At 47.6% G+C, this 17,882-nt stretch overlaps 1 protein-coding gene across 1 annotated transcript in view; it reads left to right on the forward strand.

Annotated features, from left to right (window-relative positions):
• The window catches only part of dnah2 (dynein, axonemal, heavy chain 2), a 29,459-nt gene extending 12,237 nt beyond the window's left edge, over nt 1-17,222 (forward strand). The window contains 44 exon segments of the mRNA XM_086104965.1: nt 52-169; nt 244-518; nt 600-752; nt 1,430-1,582; nt 1,675-1,766; nt 1,831-2,029; nt 2,114-2,338; nt 2,411-2,515; nt 2,610-2,798; nt 2,887-2,972; nt 3,068-3,198; nt 3,268-3,417; nt 3,491-3,658; nt 3,736-4,036; nt 4,151-4,283; nt 4,685-4,824; nt 4,899-5,109; nt 5,206-5,322; nt 5,415-5,556; nt 5,662-5,831; nt 5,913-6,029; nt 6,484-6,648; nt 6,719-6,841; nt 6,924-7,072; nt 7,324-7,390; nt 7,514-7,664; nt 7,756-7,904; nt 8,011-8,144; nt 8,258-8,402; nt 8,502-8,701; nt 8,790-8,916; nt 8,998-9,184; nt 10,056-10,204; nt 10,270-10,453; nt 10,523-10,713; nt 10,789-10,980; nt 11,048-11,232; nt 12,450-12,684; nt 12,897-13,045; nt 13,697-13,811; nt 14,453-14,629; nt 15,586-15,660; nt 15,753-15,903; nt 15,982-17,222. Coding sequence (XP_085961091.1) covers nt 52-169; nt 244-518; nt 600-752; nt 1,430-1,582; nt 1,675-1,766; nt 1,831-2,029; nt 2,114-2,338; nt 2,411-2,515; nt 2,610-2,798; nt 2,887-2,972; nt 3,068-3,198; nt 3,268-3,417; nt 3,491-3,658; nt 3,736-4,036; nt 4,151-4,283; nt 4,685-4,824; nt 4,899-5,109; nt 5,206-5,322; nt 5,415-5,556; nt 5,662-5,831; nt 5,913-6,029; nt 6,484-6,648; nt 6,719-6,841; nt 6,924-7,072; nt 7,324-7,390; nt 7,514-7,664; nt 7,756-7,904; nt 8,011-8,144; nt 8,258-8,402; nt 8,502-8,701; nt 8,790-8,916; nt 8,998-9,184; nt 10,056-10,204; nt 10,270-10,453; nt 10,523-10,713; nt 10,789-10,980; nt 11,048-11,232; nt 12,450-12,684; nt 12,897-13,045; nt 13,697-13,811; nt 14,453-14,629; nt 15,586-15,660; nt 15,753-15,903; nt 15,982-16,136 — 6,930 coding nt within the window. The 3' untranslated portion in view covers nt 16,137-17,222.
• Nucleotides 17,223-17,882: the final 660 nt, after the last annotated feature.

Genomic DNA, 17,882 nt, shown 5'->3' on the forward strand with positions numbered 1-17,882 from the left:
CGTGTCTTCAAACTGTTGTGACCATTCACGGCTCCTCTCGTGGCACAAAAGGATTATCCTCTCAACCCCAAATCGATGAGCCTCGGGGAGCTGTATGGCGAAAATGACCTCGCCACCAATGAGTGGTCTGACGGAGTTCTCTCCTCTGTCATGAGAACGGCCTGTGCAGGTAAACCGACGTCTTCTTGCATTCGGACACGCGGATGTATGACGAGCCAAACTTTGCGGTTAACTCCTTTGTAGACGACAAACCAGATGAGAAGTGGATTGTATTCGACGGGCCGGTGGACACGCTGTGGATCGAGAGTATGAACTCTGTCATGGACGACAACAAGGTGCTCACGCTCATCAACGGGGAGAGAATTTCCATGCCCGAACAGGTGTCGCTGCTGTTTGAAGTGGAGAACCTGGCGCAGGCGTCGCCCGCGACAGTCTCCCGCTGCGGGATGGTCTACAATGATTACGTCGACCTGGGATGGAAGCCCTTTGTCAAATCCTGGCTTGAGAAACGTCAGAAGGTACGCGACGGGGGTCTTCAGTCTAAGCATGTGGCGGAAGCAGATTTGATTTCTCCACGTTTTTTTTTTTTTTTTTCGCAGGCTGAGGTGGCACATCTGCAGTCTTTGTTCGACAGTTTCATTGAGAAAACTCTGACCTTCAAAAAGAAAAACTGCAAGGAGTTGATCCCTGTCACTGAACTCAATGGCATTGTCTCGCTCTGCCGCCTCTATGACGCCTTGACCGCAAGCAAGGTTCCCCTTGTATTCCTCTAGTACCGTATTGGCCCGAATATAAGACGGTGTTTTTTGCATTGAAATAAGTGGGGGTCGTCTTATATTCGGGGTCTAGACATTATACCCATTCACGGCGCTAGATGGCGCCAGACATCATTGAAGCGAATGCTGAACTTGACTCCCCAGGCCAAAGTGAACCCCTGCCACGAAGAATAAAAATAAAAATAGAGGTAGCACGAAGAAGAAAAATAAAAATTAGCGGTAAGAAGAAAAAGAGAAGAAAATAATAGAAGAGATAACAGAAAATGGAGAAACATAGCGACAATCTGGAGAAAGGTGGGTCGAAGATCGACCAGGTTAACCGGCAGCTGAGAAGTTATGATGTAATTTACATTTCAAAAACTAGAAACCATTCATTTACGAATGTGATTGCACTTTAGATTTGAATGAGGCAAAATAACATGCTTTTTCTCTCAAATATATTGTTATAATCATTGGTTTCAGATGTAATGTAATTATTTTCTGTATAAAAAAAATTTCGGTGTTCAAAAAGTCTTTTTTCAAACTTGAGTCTTGAAAAACAGGGGGTCGTCTTATAATCAGGGCCGTCTTATATTCGGGCCAATACGGTAATCGCCCCCTCTCCCGTCACCAATAAGGTAACCATTCTGACCCCTTTCCACCCCCGCCCCCAGTTGAACATGTCTGATGCGGACAGCCTGGGTCGGATTGTGGAGCTTTGGTTTACCTTCAGCCTCATCTGGTCCATTTGTGCCTCTGTCAATGAGGAGGGACGCAAGAGGATGGATAACTTTCTGCGGGAGTTGGACGGCACCTTTCCCATCAAGGTCCCAGTTAGAGCATGAGAAGAACGCACCGTCACTCAACCTTGAGTAATGTTTTCTTGTGAACGTCCTGATTTCCATTTTCCATCCTTTAGGACACGGTCTACGAGTACTATGTCGACATGAAAAGCAAAGCCTGGGCTCCGTTTGAAAATAAACTGCCAAAGGGCTGGCGTTACAACCCCAAGTGAGTATCGAGATGCCATTTGGTTGAGAGCAAACCGCTTGTAAAAGCTTCCCCTCTCCCGCAGCTCTCCGTTCTACAAGATTATGGTTCCGACGGTGGACACGGTTCGCTACAACTTTTTGGTCACGGCGATGGTGAATGCTCAATACCCGGTGCTGCTAACGGGGCCGGTCGGCACCGGGAAGACCTCTGTGGTCCACGGGGTCCTACATACCCTGGACAGCGGCAAGTGGTCCACGCTCACCATCAACATGTCTTCACAGGTTGGTGGACACGTGATTTGTGGTGCCATCCAAGACGAGGAATGTTGAAATTTGGACCGTCTCTGTCTTTTTGTGGATGTCCAGACCACCTCCAACAACATCCAGGCCATTATCGAGAGCCGCCTAGAGAAGAGGACCAAAGGTGTGTATGTGCCCGTGGGGGGAAAGGACCTGCTGTGCTACCTGGACGACCTCAACATGCCAGCGCACGACCTCTTTGGCTCCCAACCGCCGCTGGAGCTGATGCGCCTCTGGATCGACTACGGCTTCTGGTTTGACCGTCAGAAACAGACGACGACTTATGTCAAGGTGAGGGACGATGGATGGGGAGATTCGATATTAAAAGTTGATAATCCTGTAATTGCTGTATGCAACTTTTAGAAAATGTCCCTGCTGGCCTCCATGGGCCCCCCCGGAGGAGGACGGACTCATATTTCTGACCGCTTGCAAAGTCGTTTCAACCTCATCAACATGACATTCCCCAACGTAAGTCCCGTTCCCCCCCCCCCCCCCCCGTCCCCCTCTCCAAGTTTGCATCATCCACAACGCCCAGCAAAATCAACGAATGTCATTCCTTCAGGACTCCCAAATCAAACGCATCTTCAGCACCATGATCAACCAGAAGCTTCAAGTTTTTAAGGAGGACGTCAAGCCTGTCGGAGAGGTTCTGACCCAGGCTACTTTGGAGCTGTATTATTCTGTTACGGCTCGTTTTCTCCCCACCCCGGCCAAGACCCACTACCTCTTCAACCTCCGGGATATCTCCAAGGTGCACGTGCCGCACTGATTTGGGCAGTGTCGCTACAAGGCAGCCATGTATCACATTTCTGTTTTATGGGCCCTTCCTTTGACCGTAGGTGTTTCAGGGTCTGCTGAGAGCCCATCCAGAGTTCCACGACAATAAAAACAACATGGTTAGACTGTGGATCCACGAGTGCTTCAGGTGTTACACCCACTTGTTTTGTACCCCCGGGCCGACTCAAGGGATTTGCTTGGCGCTGCGTGGTCTGATGTTCTCGGTCCAATGACGCATTTCAGGGTTTTCTCCGACCGACTTATCGACCACAGTGACATGGACGCCTTCATCACACTGTTAGGGGAGAAGATGGGCTCCCTCTTTGACCTCGTTTTCCACAATGTCTGCCCCGATAAACAACCCCCAGTATTTGGTACAAACTCACCAAGGATGTTGTGGGCCTTATGGTAGCCTTTACTGAGATTATCCTGGTGTGTGTCAGGTGATTTCTTGACCGAGTCTGGAGTGTACGAAGACCTCTTGGACATGGCAAGCCTTAAGAAGTTTATGGAGACCCACCTGGAGGACTACAACCTGACGCCCGGTGTCGTGCCCATGAACCTGGTCCTCTTCCGGGACGCCATTGAACACAGTGAGAGCGCAGGAATGCCACGGCCGGCCATTGGGGGGGGTTCCCGCCAACGTTCTCTGCGCTGTGTTCGCAGTAACCCGCGTGGTCCGCGTGATCAGCCAGCCGAGGGGCAACATGCTGCTGGTCGGCGTCGGGGGCTCGGGCCGACAGAGCCTGTCCAGGATGGCGGCTTCCATCTGCGAGTACCAGGTCTTCGAGGTGGAAATCACCAAACAGTACCGCAAGCTCGAATTCAGAGAAGGTAAGGTGACCCGGGCAACTTCCAGCCGTCCTCACATCCGCTCAAACGTAATAAGGATCGTCTCCATCTGATCCCAGACATTAAGAAGCTCTACCGTTTGACCGGTGTGGACAGCAAGCCCACAGTCTTCCTGTTCAACGATACCCAGATTGTGGACGAATCCTTCCTGGAGGACATCAACAACATCCTGAGCTCCGGAGAAGTGCCCAATCTCTATAAGCAGGACGAGTTTGTGGAGGTCTGCAACGCCCTGTCTGATTCAGCCAGGAAGGAGAATGTGTTGGAGACGCCCAACTCGTTATTCAGCTTCCTGATCGAGCGGGTCAGAAGCAACCTGCACGTTGTTCTCTGCATGAGTCCGGTGGGAGACCCCTTCAGGTATCCTCGCATTGTCCTCCTGCGCCCCACTATTCTTCCTGCTGAGTGGCACAACTATTGAAAGGATGCAAACACCAAGTTCCCATCACTAGCAGGTTTGTTTGTCACTTGCAGAAACCGTATCCTGCAATACCCGGCTCTCGTTAACTGCACTACCATAGACTGGTTCTGTGAGTGGCCCAAAGATGCTCTGCTGGAGGTTGCTGAGCGCTACTTGGAAGGACTGGAGCTGGGATCTACTGAGGGAGTGAGATGCATGCATTCATTCAGATCTATGTAGCAGTATTTTTTTTTCGTGTGTGTTTTTGTGGGTGGGTGTAATTTTGCCGTACAAAAGCATCACGTGACAGAAAGAACGAGATCCAGGAGACAAGCGGCCGAAATGGGTTTTCTCTGCAGGGTGTCCGGGCACTCCCTTAGAGATAAGGTGAGAAGCTCGGGCATCCGGGAGGGGCTCAGAGTCGAGCTGCTTCTCCTCCACGTCCAGAGGAGCCAGATGAGGTGGCTCGGGCATCTGAGTAGGATGCCTCCTGGACGCCTCCCTGGTGAGGTGGTCTGGTCATGTCCCACCGGCAGGAGGCCCCGGGGATGATAACCGGTAGAAAATGGATGGATGGATGGAAACTCATTACGCATTGTTCCTTGCAGAGCCAGACCAAGGTGGCCTCCATCTTTGTGACTACGCACCAGTCAGTGGTGGACGGCTCACACAAGATGATGGTGGAGCTGAAAAGACATAATTATGTGACACCCACCAACTACCTGGAGCTGGTGTCAGGATATAAGAAGTAAAGGGACCATGATGGACGCGCTCTGTTTCATGGCTTTTGTGGCCTATGAATAGTTGTCTTTGTTTATTCAGGCTTCTGGGAGAGAAGCGGCAGGAACTGGGAGAGCAGGTGAACAAGCTGCAGAACGGCCTTTTTAAGATCAGCGACACGGGCGAGAAGGTGGCCGCCATGACCGTGCAGCTGGAGGAGTCTAATAAGCAGGTGGCCGACTACCAGAAGGAGTGCGACGAGTACCTGACGGTTATCGTACAGCAGACGAGGGAAGCTGACACGCAGCAGAAGGTAAAACGCCAAAGGCGGATTCCCATGCGGTGGTGAGAGCATACGGGTATATAATCCAGATTTCGTGATTTATTTGCAAATGTGTGATTTGATTAGACGGTGAGTGCCAAAAAAGAGAAAATTTCAGCGGAGGAGGCTCAATGCAAAGCCTTGGCACAGACCGCATTAAAGGAGTTAGATGAAGCCCTGCCGGCCCTGGATGAGGCCACCAAGGTATCGCTGGACTCTGCAAGTTTGTTCAGGCCGCCACATTGTGCCCGTCTGCGTATGTGCCGTCAAATGTGGCCGTTTTCCCTACAATAAAGGCTCTGGAGTCTCTGAACAAGAAGGACATGACCGAGATTAAGTCGTACGGTCGTCCTCCCGCTCTGGTGGAGAAAGTGATGCAGGCGGTCATGACCCTTCTCAACAAGGAGCCAACTTGGGCAGAAGCCAAGAGACAGCTGGGTGAGTCAGGGGGAGGGGACGGGGGGGGGGGGGATTCAGCCGGCCTCTATGATGTCAGCGTGAGAATCGCAACGTAGTGTTTCTCACTTGAAATATCTGCGGCAGGGGAGGCCAACTTCATCAAAACTCTGATCAACTTTGACAAGGAAAACATATCGGACCGCGTGTTGAAGAGGATCGGCACCTACTGCAGGCACCCCGACTTCCAGCCAGAGATCATTGGGAAAGTGTCTCTGGCGGCCAAGTCGCTTTGCATGTGGGTCCGAGCCATGGAGGTATGGGTTTAGTCCCCGTGCGCCGTCAACTGCGACGATATGGCACAGAAGCAAACACAGAGACGTGTTGACCCCTCGCAGGTGTACGGGTGCGTCTTCAGGGTGGTGGAGCCAAAGCGGGAGCTGCTCAATGCTGCCGAGTCCCAACTTGCAAAAAAGCAAGCAGAACTGGCCGAGTCCGAGAGCAAACTCAAAGAGGTACCTGCTTACGAATATCCACTACACCACAGGTGTCAAAGTCAAGGCCCGGGGGCCAGATCTGGCCTGCCACGTCATTTTATATGGTCCGCGAAAGCAAATCATCTGTGTCAACTTCCATGATCCTTGCTTAAACCTGCACGGAAATCTCAAATTGTCATACATAATTAATAACGGTGACATTTTGCAATAATTTTGTTGCCCTGTTTTTATTCATTCGAGTAATAATTGAACAAATACCTGACTGGTTTCAAAACTAGTGAGCCATCAATTTTTGTGTACAACTAATAATACGACGTGTTGATTAAACATTTATTCGGTTACACTGTTATTATGACCCTCCGAGGGAAGACGTAACTCCAAAGTGGCCGGCGACAAAAATGAGTTTGACACCCATGCACTACACAAAATAAAAGGAAGGACGGCCAATGTGACGGTCACCCTTTGCCTGCAGGTGGGCGACAAACTGTCACAGCTCAACAAACAGTACGCGGAAAAAGTGGCCACCAAGGAGGACTTGAAGAGGAGGTCGGACGAGATGGAAGTGAAACTGGACCGAGCCGACAAGCTGGTGAAAGGCCTGGCCGGGGAGGGTGTCCGCTGGGAGCAGACGGTGAAGGTAGGACGTGCGCGCACTCACGCACGCATACACCAAGTTGGTCGAGTTGTAGCTAACGTTGTGCTTTCAGGGTCTTGAAAACAACATGGGCTACCTGGTTGGAGACTGTTTGCTCGCAGCCTCATTTCTGTCCTATATGGGCCCCTTCCTTTCCAACTATCGAGTGGAGCTGCTTGAAATCTGGATGACAGAGGTGAAAACAGCATTTTGATTGTTATTGTCACGATGTCACACTTTTCCAGTATTTTCAAAAGTGGACATTTTTGTCTTTTCAGGTCCAGCGCCAGGATATCCCGTGCACCCCGGGCTTTAGTTTTGCCACTTTCCTCTCAAACCCTACCGCAGTCAGGGACTGGAACATTCAAGGCCTGCCCTCTGATGCCTTTTCCACAGAGAACGGCGTCATCGTCACCCGCGGCAACCGGTCAGAACCGAAAACACAGGCTAGGGTGAAAAATGCTATGAGTCAAACATTCAGCGACAATTAAATATCCAATCCGGATGCACTCATGTGAGCCACTGGCCACTTTGTACGGCATCCTATGCAAGCGTTTTATCAGCATCTCTCAGCCTTCACACACAATTTGCATATTTGGCTTTCAAGGCTGTTTAGAGGCTAGGAAGTATTGTCATTCTTTTGTTGTTGTTGTTGTTGATGTTTTTGGTGGGGTCAAGATGGCCGCTGATGGTGGACCCGCAAGGTCAAGCTCTGAAGTGGATCAAGAAAATGGAGATGATGAAAGTAAATCATATCGCAGAAGGCTGTGACACTATGAGATGATATTTAAATACAACCTATCATCAAAAATGTAAAAATGCAGCTGACTCACTACACAAATGTGTGTTTGTGTGTGAATTTGCGCAGGGCTTAAAAGTAATCGACTTCCAGATGCCTGATTACATGCTTATAATGGAGAATGCCATCCAGTTTGGGAACCCTGTCTTGCTGCAGAATGTCCAGGAGGACTTGGACCCGTCTCTCAACCCGGTTCTCAACAAGTCCTTGACGCGAATAGGTCACACAAACGCACACGGACACACACACACTTTGCCTTACGTGAAATGGAGGGCCACTGTACAAGTAAATGTGCTTCACTTTGTCCCTAGGTGGCAGGCTGTTGTTGAAGTTGGGGGACAAGGAGCTGGAATATAGTCCGGAATTCCGTTTCTACATCACCACCAAGCTGTCGAATCCCCACTATACCCCCGAGATTTCTACAAAGACCACTATTGTCAATTTTGCCGTCAAGGAGCAGGTTAGAGTTTGTGATGTTTGGTCTTAACTCCTTCAAGTGTTATTCGAGTTTGAGGGTGTCCTCATCAAGCTTTGTGTGCGTGTGTGCGGGTGGTTCCTGCTGGCAGGGTCTGGAAGCCCAACTCTTAGGAATTGTGGTGCGTAAGGAACGCCCAGACCTGGAAGAACAAAAGGACAACCTGGTGATGAGCATCGCCTCAGGAAAGAGAAGCCTGCAGGAGCTGGAGGATGAGATCCTCAGGTGAAGACGTTTGCTAGCCCCCCCCACCCATCACCCAATCCCACCCCTCCAAAAGCTTTTGCTGGGCATGAATGCTGTCAGTCGCACGATTATTTGCGCGTTGCGTCCGCCAGGCTGCTGAATGAGGCCAGTGGCTCCCTGCTGGACGACGTGCAGCTGGTGAACACCTTGCAGACGTCCAAAGTGACGGCCACTGAAGTGTCAGAGCAGCTGGAAAGCAGCGAAGTGACGGAAATCAAAATCGACACCGCTCGAGAGGTCCGATACCAAGCAGCCAGTCACAGACAAAATCGCATTAGGATTTTTGGCGAAGCAGAAATGACCACTTTCTTTTTCTTTTTCTTTTTTTTTTGACAGGCCTATCGTGCATGTGCCCAGCGGGCCTCCATCTTGTTCTTTATCCTCAATGACATGGGCCGCATTGATCCCATGTACCAGTTTTCGCTCGATGCCTACATTAACCTGTTCAATTTAAGCATTGAGAAGAGCAAGAGCAGCCTAAAACTGGAGGAAAGGATCGTCAACCTCAACGACTACCACACATACGCAGTGTACAAGTGAGATGCAATTTTTTTGGGGGGGGGGGGGGGATTGTTTACTTAGCTCTAAACCCTGGATTACTTTCTTCCGCATGTTTCTAATCAGGTACGCGTGCCGGGGTCTGTTTGAGATGCACAAGCTCCTCTTCAGCTTCCAAATGTGCGCCAAAATCCTCGAGGTCGCCGGCACGCTCAACATGGACGAGTATAGCTTCTTCCTCCGCGGCGGAATCGTAAGAAAAGGCGGCTTAGATGCTGACGGCTTCGTTGAATCCTTCTGTTGACGACGTTGGACGACTTTTGTGTTTTTACAGGTGCTTGATAAGAGGGCTCAGATGGAAAACCCGTGCAGTAATTGGCTGGTGGATTCCAGCTGGGACAATATCACAGAATTGGACAAGCTGCCAAACTTCCACGGCATCATGGCCTCATTTGAAAAATACCCGCGGGACTGGAAGCTTTGGTTCACCAGTGCAGAGCCCGAGAAAGCTCCAATGCCAGGTTTGTGTAGGTTTAACTGCAATGGAGCCTCCAGTTCTGAACAATCCCGGCCCCCACCCCCTTTTTTTTTTAAACTCTTAATTCGACATCAGGGTGATTTAGATGTTACCATTGGCTGTAAACGCCGCCAAAACTGGATGTCTCCTCCGCGACGGCAAATCGAAAGCGTTTGTGTGTGCCGCTTACAACACACCTTTCATCCAATCATAATTGTAACAGCGGCCGGCGAGATTTCAGATTAACGTGGCAAAAAAGACAAACTTCCCTGCATCGATTATTTTTTTGTTTTGGGACACATCTGAACAAGATTATTTTGGAAGGACAATCTTTTTTTTCTATGGATATGTTCTTGTCCCTTCCTCACTTAAAGGCGCGATAAGCATTTCTGTTTGTTTCGTGGGTTATTATTTTCATTCATTTTTTAAATAGTACTGTATTTATTTTCAACCACACACCGATTAAAATTAGAAAAAAAACATACAGTCAAGCCAATAATTTCAGGCTTGACTGTATATATAAAATGTAAATTTTGGACTGTGTACGGATTCATTGCATTTGCATTCCTTTCAATGTCGCCGCAATTTATGCACATTTCGAGTTACAAACAGGGTCTCGGACCAAATTAAGTTCAGAATTTGAGGTACCACCAGATAAGAATTAGGCGAATTCATGAAACTGATTTATGGATTGGGTTAACATTCACAACAACAAAACTAGGCTGTTTGTTTACCTGCTACATTTTCATGCAATTGAAGAGTATCGAAATGCCTTGAATACCAGAAGAGGCAGATCATTCGGGGAGCAAGATTTTTTTTTGTCATGAATGTCAAATGACTCTTGTCACGCTTGGTGTCCGGTGTGCCCCCTGCAGGAGACTGGGAGAACAGCTGCAACGAGCTCCAGAGAATGCTCATCGTCCGTTCTCTTCGGCCAGACCGCGTCCTGTTCTGCGCCACCACCTTCATCGTCAACTATCTGGGCCCTCGCTTTGTGGAGCCACCCGTTCTCGACATGAGAGCCGTAAGTAGGCTGGAGATTTTACCTTCACTGCTCGCTCCCCGCTGCCCTTGCTCTTGTCCCTCCAGGTCGTGGACGAATCCACGTGCACGACGCCTCTGGTTTTTGTCTTATCTCCTGGCGTGGACCCCACGGGAGCCCTGCTGCAGCTCGCCGAGACAACCGGCATGAGCAAACTCTTCCACGCTCTCTCTCTGGGTCAAGGCCAAGCCCCCATCGCCAAGAAGATGATCGAAGAGGGAGTCAAAAAGGGTCCGGACGGTAAAATACGTTCGAGACGGAGACGCCTGCTCGCTTACCCCTCGATTCGGTGTGTCCCAGGTCACTGGGTCTTTCTTGCCAACTGCCACCTCTCGCTCTCGTGGATGCCCGAACTGGACAAGCTGGTGGAGCAGCTGGAGGTGAAGAAGCCCCACACGGACTTTCGACTCTGGCTCAGCTCTTCGCCACATCCCGATTTTCCCATCAACATCCTGCAGGCGGGCATCAAGATGACCACGGAGCCGCCGAAGGTAGCGCCTCGGGCGTTGCGCGAAAACACAGGCACATAGGCGCATGTCACGTCCGCGCGCCTTTGTCGCCCGCAGGGAGTGAGAGCCAACATGAAGCGTCTGTACCACCTGGTGACCGAGGCTCAGTTCACCCGCTGCGCCAAACCCGTCTTCTACAGGAAGCTGCTCTTCTCCCTCTGCTTTTTTCACAGCATCCTGCTGGAAAGAAAGAAATTCCTGCAGCTGGGCTGGAACATCATCTACGGATTCAACAATTCAGACTTTGAGGTCAATCACTACGAAAGAACCCCCCCGAGTCGTGATTTCGAATCATCCACGTGACGTTCTCCTACAGGTGAGCGAGAATCTGCTCAGCCTGTACCTGAACGAGTACGAGCAGATACCCTGGGACGCCCTCAAGTATCTCATCGCCGAGGTCAACTACGGAGGTCATGTGACCGACGACTGGGATCGACGCCTTCTCACCACCTACATCAACGACTACTTCTGCGAAGCCGCCGTCACGGAGCCGTACTTCAAGTTAGTGGCACGCAGCGCCGCCATGTGGACATCAAATGAACAATGCCGTCCGTCCGTGCTGGTCTAAAGAGGAACACGGCTCAACACACATTATGAGGCCCCCAAAAACTTTGGGGATATTTTGATGCCGCTAAATCAGAAAATTTGATTTTTCCGAATTGGCTTTTGTTGAAAAAAAAGTGCTAATAATACACACGTTTTGACATTGTTATTGATTTGTCTTTTTAAGCGTGCCCATACAGTATTCTTTCATTTTTAACGTGATATCAAGAAACACGACAATCCTGACTTCGATATGTAAATCATGTTAATGTGGAAATCACGCAAAAAAAAATCCGCAAATTAGGCAACATTTGCACTAAACAAAACGTAATGCAAAAACAAGTAACGTCAAAATGTATTTTAGTAACGATCAAAGTACATTTTGTCAACTGTTGAACTGTTTATTACCAATGAGTTAATTGATCAAAAATATGGATAGCTCAAAATCGAGAGGCAATTCAAAGAAACGGATGTCCTTTTTTTTTTTCTACTCAGCAGCCCAAAATTACCCAGAAAAAAATCTTTAGCACTTGAAAATTTGTTTTCTATTTTTTGGGTTTTTTTCGGGGGCGGCGGGGTGGCAGTGTGCTGTGTTATATTGCGTTTTTAGTATTGGATAGGTGAGATGTGATACTGAGTTGTTAGTACACAGCAAATCTCATAGAGTACAGTTTACTCTGAAAAGACCAAATTTGGTCCCAGTCTAAACAAAGTAAAATATATATACAGGTGTATATACTTTAAAAAAAAAACCTAGTGAAGTTTTTTTGCTCAGAATTTTTTAGTGAATTTTACAAGGAGAGTTTTGGAGTAAATTTTATTTGCATGATTTGAATTTAGTTTTTTAAAAGTCACTCAAGTTGGGGGACGGACACAGTGCCAGCTGAGCCATGCCGCCTCTACTGTGAGTTAGTACGTTTTAAAATTTTTTTTCCAAAGAAACATTGCTCCAATTTTTTTTCCAGTGTAAAATTTACCCTGAATAGTTTGCTCTCAATTTTTACTCTATTTAGACTGGGACCAAATATGGTTTTTTTCGAGTTAAATGCACTCTCGGAAACTTACTGTGCAAGTGGCGGATTCAATCTGCAAAATCCCCACTGCAGTTGCTGCTACCAAATCCATTCGATTCAACACTATCTTTCCCGTCACCTGTTTGTTTGAATTCTCCCTAGATTGTCCACCTTAGCCACATATTACATCCCCCACGATGGTCCCCTGTCCTCCTACAAGGACTTCATCAACATGCTGCCCACCCACGAGCACCCCGACTTGTTTGGCCAGCACCCAAACGCTGACATAGCCAGCCAGATCGCTGAGACCAGGTCCCTGTTTGACACCCTTCTGTCGCTCCAGCCCCAGGTGACCAGCGCCAGCGCAGCGGGGGCCGGTCCCAGTCGTGAAGACAAGGTGAAGGCTTCGCTACCGGCATCATGGGACAAAAGTGGGCCGAATGTTCTCCCCAAAACACTTTTCTTTTTTCTTATTTCTGCAACATTTGCTTGCCAGTGTCCAGAAACACAGTGTCGCAAGTTCTGAAAACTTTTAACGAGAATGTGGCAGTAAAAGTGGTCCTGAGCGTATTTTGGCTGTCTCAAACAATGTATTTGTCCTGTCTCCAGGTGTTAGATCTGTTAGCGGACGTGCGCCAGACCATCCCGCCCATCATCGACTACGAGGGCGCCAGCTCGCTCTTCCTGGATCCTTCACCCCTGGATGTGGTTTTGCTGCAAGAGATCCAGAGATACAACTCCCTGCTGAGTATGATCAAGTATGAACCGCACGCTCCGGTTTTTCTTTCTTGCCAAGAATTCCAAACAGATCCAACATTCTTCTAGTTTAATAGCGCATCTTTACCCTTTGAAATGAATGCTAATGCCATTGATCTGTTGCTAGCCTCTCCACCTTAAAATTATTAGTTTTTTTTTAATCCCACAAATTTGAAAAACAAGCCCTCTATATATATTGTGCTTTATCTAAATATGGAGTCATAACATAGTCAAATAGAATGTTTGCCACCTTGACAATTTATGCAGCATGCTTTAACGCTGCAATCCACTTCATTTGCTGCTTACTCTGCTGTGCCCGTCTTGGCCACTGGGTGGCAGTGCTGTGGTTGTCATGCAGTCACAAAGAAAAAAAAAAGAATAGACTTCTTCTTCTGTCATTTTATGAGGAGGAATATTTTGAAAAATACAGTGGACCCCCCACTATTTGTGGCCTTTTTAAAAATATATTTTTCAAAATACATTTGATATATCTTTTTTAATATATTCTTTTTAAATTAGCTTTTTATTGTTTTCTACGGGAGCTGACCCCCATTTGTTTAAGAATTTTTCATTCCACGTTAGCATTAATCTAGCGTGGGCAGTTTTTAAGGCATTGTTGGTTGCTTCACCGGACGACGTTGGATGTTTGTTAGGTCGTCCTTAGTGGAGCTGGAGAAGGGAATCAAGGGGTTGGTGGTGATGTCATCCAGCTTGGAGGAGACCTTCAACTGCATGTACGACGCCAGGGTCCCGCCACTTTGGGAGAAGGTGACACACAGCACACGTGATGTACACAATGACTTCTTCTCGACAATGATGTTTTTTTTTTTTCCTCTTTCCCTCCTATTTCGCTTACTCAACCTCCGCTATTAAAAATGGATCTGGGCCTCACTCAGGTGGAGCACATGAACCAACAAAGCCAGCATCTGTGGATCTAATCGCAGAGTAATAAGCAGCTAAAGCTCTTAAGGCCGGCCCCTCTTTCCGAAAAAGACCCTGAGCTTATTGAGCGCCGGCCAAAGGGCTTATTACTCTGTGTGAGTGTGTGTGTGTGTGTGTGTGTGTGTGTGTGTGCATTCCATTTTATAGGAGCACTGGACAGCTATTAGCTCTGCTGCCTCCAGCTTAGCTTCTCTCTTTTTAACTGACTGCTTGCATGCCAGAAAGCTCTCTAGTTCATTTCTCACCGCCATCTCTTGCTTTTTTTCTCTCTCTCTCACTCTTTCTTTTCATTTTCCATCTTTCTAATCTGTGCACTCATCTGGATCACGCAGCGATATTAATGATAGCTTGACTGTCCTACTTAGGCGTCCATGTGGTCCTTTCCTTGTCACGTTTGATTGTTGTTTTAACTCCGAGCAAGCCAGCAAACAAAGTTGATGAAAAGTGACGTGGTCTCGGTCCACCAGGCCTACCCCTCTCTCAAGCCCCTGGCAGCGTGGACTCGCGATCTCTGCCAGCGCGTTCTTCAGTTTTCACGCTGGGCCGAGCAGGCGCAGCCCCCCAACTTGTTCTGGCTTTCCGGTTTCACCTTCCCCAACGGCTTCCTCACTGCCGTGCTACAGTCAGCGGCTCGGCAAAACAAGGTGACAATCGGTGTCACTTTATTGTTTTTCATATCTTTTAATGAGGAAAATTTCACTCGACGTCATTGCACTTCATAAAAACATCGATTAATAACATCAAGAAATAGTAAGTAAAGAATTAAACAATTTAGGAATTCATGTTTCCATTCATTTCATTGTGCTGCTCCTCCTGGTGTACCCGCCTTGGCCACCAGGAGGCAGTATAATACAGTCATAAAATGTAGTCACAAATGCTCTCAGGGATTCCCTCCGTTGCAATACTGTGAGTCTTTTTTTTCACAGAGGATAAAGAATATATGCCTGTGAGTTTTGTGATATTGTCTGTCTGGACTTGCTCCGCCCAGACCCGTCCCCAGACCTCAGACTTAATGGGGACGCATGAATTGCTTGGGGAATGTAGCACCTAACATTGTTTTCAGTCAGGTTGTGCTGTTGTAGGTAAGACTGGCTAATCAATCAAACAAAATCACACCAATTATTTCTTTATATATTTTTATGTCTTAGTGATAAACGACTCAACATTAACATTTCACAACACAAAAATAGCTACGAGGATAAAGCTTTGTGCCTCAAGTGAAGGAGTATCTTGGTGGGTGGGCACGGCCCACCTGCGGGGACGGCTCTGGCCCTGCCGTTTTGTGTTCAAATATCCCTTTTGCTTCAAGTGTTACAATAACAGCCATGACTATAGATGCGACCTAGTTCATTGCGTTTTTCCATTATGCGTTAACATTAAGCTAACAGCAGCACTCTTAAGCAAAGACGTTGGTTGTTTTCATCTACACACTGTGTAACAAATTTGCCTGCTTTGTAGACACTCCCGGAAGAGTCCGTTTCCCTTTGTAGATGAATAAAATATCCCTCCATCTTGATGTCTATCGTATCGAATAAATTCTGGCATTGCGCTATTTAGCTTTGCTTTTGCTACGTTGACAACCTGTGCCCACTTTTTGCAGGTCTCAGTTGACACCCTCTCCTGGGACTTTACAGTATCCAGTCTTGAGGACAGCCACATCCAGAACCCACCCAAGGTGAATGATTCAAGACGTTTTTGGCGTGTTTCAGCCACCATCTTGCTGTCTTCATCAATCGATGCCAAACCGGTTGTCTGTCGAATCTCCAGGATGGCGTTTACGTGCGAGGTTTGTACCTTGAGGGGGCCGCCTGGGATAAAAAGGCCACGTGTCTGGTGGAGGCCGAGCCCATGCAGATGGTGTGTCCCATTCCCGCCATCAACTTCAAACCAGTGGAGAACCGCAAGAAGATGGCCAAGAGTGAGGGCGTTTTTGTTCCGACTTGTTGCTTGATCCTTTTTGCAAGCGCCTGAATTGTGTCACCTCTCTACTTTGTAGACATGTACCTCTGTCCTTGCTACTACTTCCCTGTGCGATCAGGCGGCGCGGGCAGAGCTTCCTTTGTAATCGCCGTGGAGCTGAAATCCGGCAACGTCAATCCGGATCACTGGATCAAAAGGGGGGCAGCGCTCCTCATGAGCCTGGACAGCTGACGTGTTCGCATACTCTGGACACATCCAATTTCTTTTCCTATTGGTTTGTGTTCACTCCCCCTTCTCCCCCTCCATAAATACCTTTCCCTGTCTCAAAGAAAAAAAAACAGCAGTGCTTAATAAAGGTGAGGGAGGTCTAGTTTCATGCAAATTCCATCCAAGCTGTGAGGGAAGGAAAAAAAAGATCTTTTCAAACAAATGAATTTTAATGAAGCCTCTCAGGCAAGACACAATCTTTCAGGCCCAGACTTCCCCGCTGGTCAAGGAGGCAGAGGAGAAAGTGAGTCGGAAGAGGACTGGTGCCACAATGAGCTCGGGGTGGGTGGTGCGGGGAAGGGGGGCTCTGGGGTGATTTCAAGGTCATATTCAGACTTAAGGATTGTCCCCTTGAAAGCCCAAACATACTTTCTTTGGCTTTAAGAGGCTCTTTATCAGAGCTGGCTCATTCTGTGCAGAGACACTGGTGGTCTCCTTGTGGGTGGGAGATTCAAATTCAAATAAGCTCCTTCTCGTCATTTTCTGTTCTGCTTGTCCTCATTAGGGTCGCTGGCGAGCTGGAGTCTAGGCCAGCCAACTTTGGGCGAGAGGCGGGGTACACCCCGGACCCGTCGCCAGCCAGTCACACCTACAGTGTAACGTTTTACACCTCCAGACACCTCTCAGATGTTTTGGGAATGTGGGACAAAGCCAGAGCCTGAATTCGAACCCGTAACTGCAGATTTGTGAGGCTAATGTGCTAACCGCTCTTCTTTTGGCATCGCTCAAACTTTTTACACCACGTCACGAAAATCTAGGCTCTCCAAGTACCGCCATAATAACCGACATTCAAATCCTGTAATGTTGCTTAAAAACAAGGCTGCGGTTTTATTCCAAAAAAGTTTCCCCATTATTGTAAGCCACAGTAAGACTACTTTGAAGCACTGCGCTGAAAGGAACCCAGGAATGTCGGCAAAAAATTGGCACTTTATGTCCTGTTGTTATATAATATCTCGTTTACTAATTTTTACATTGTATTTTCTTATTGTTTGTACAGTGTCCTTGGGTGGCATGAAAGGCGCTTTTAAATAAAATGCATTATTATTATTATTACTTATTTTATCATTCTGTACTTCAAATCAGCAGTAAAATTACTCCCGCAAAATGACACAGCCGTGATTTTCAGTTTGTTTTGTCATGGTATTCGACGGTCTTTATGACGTCTACTTTTGAAGGAAAGAAGGCGCGGGCCTGACGACATTGATGAAGGTGTGTGAATGTCACATGAGCAAAGCAATTTTGGACTTGACTTGCCCTTCAAGCAAAAAAAAAACTTCAAGGGGTTTAAGTGGGCATAAGTCGGCATGTCCGCATCCATTTTGGTGACAATTGATCACAGTTTTGGTTCATTATAATCGATGTACATGCAGCGGTTTTGAATGGACAAATTGTGTCCATATTGCAGAGCAGAAAGGGGCATCTCGGCAGTACTCAGTTGTGTTCATACTGATTTCTCCAAAAGAAATAGATAACGTTCAAAATGCAGGGTAGTTCCGTTTTGATTAAAAAAAACAACATACAAATAGTTTTTGAGTGAAAAATGGGTCATCCTAGCCAGATGGTCCCTTTAAATACAGGAAATAGGGGGGACATTTTGAATTATTCGATTGAGTATTGCACGTTAAAGTGAAATAAAGATTCAATTTGCAAATGTTCTTGTCAAACGTTAAATAACACAGAACTGTTCTTTAAAAAAAAGTAAAGAATGCA

This window comes from Hippocampus guttulatus, chromosome 2 (genome assembly GCF_054856545.1).
Source record: "Hippocampus guttulatus isolate MCC_2025c chromosome 2, RoL_Hgut_1.0, whole genome shotgun sequence".
Lineage (NCBI taxonomy): Eukaryota > Metazoa > Chordata > Actinopteri > Syngnathiformes > Syngnathidae > Hippocampus > Hippocampus guttulatus.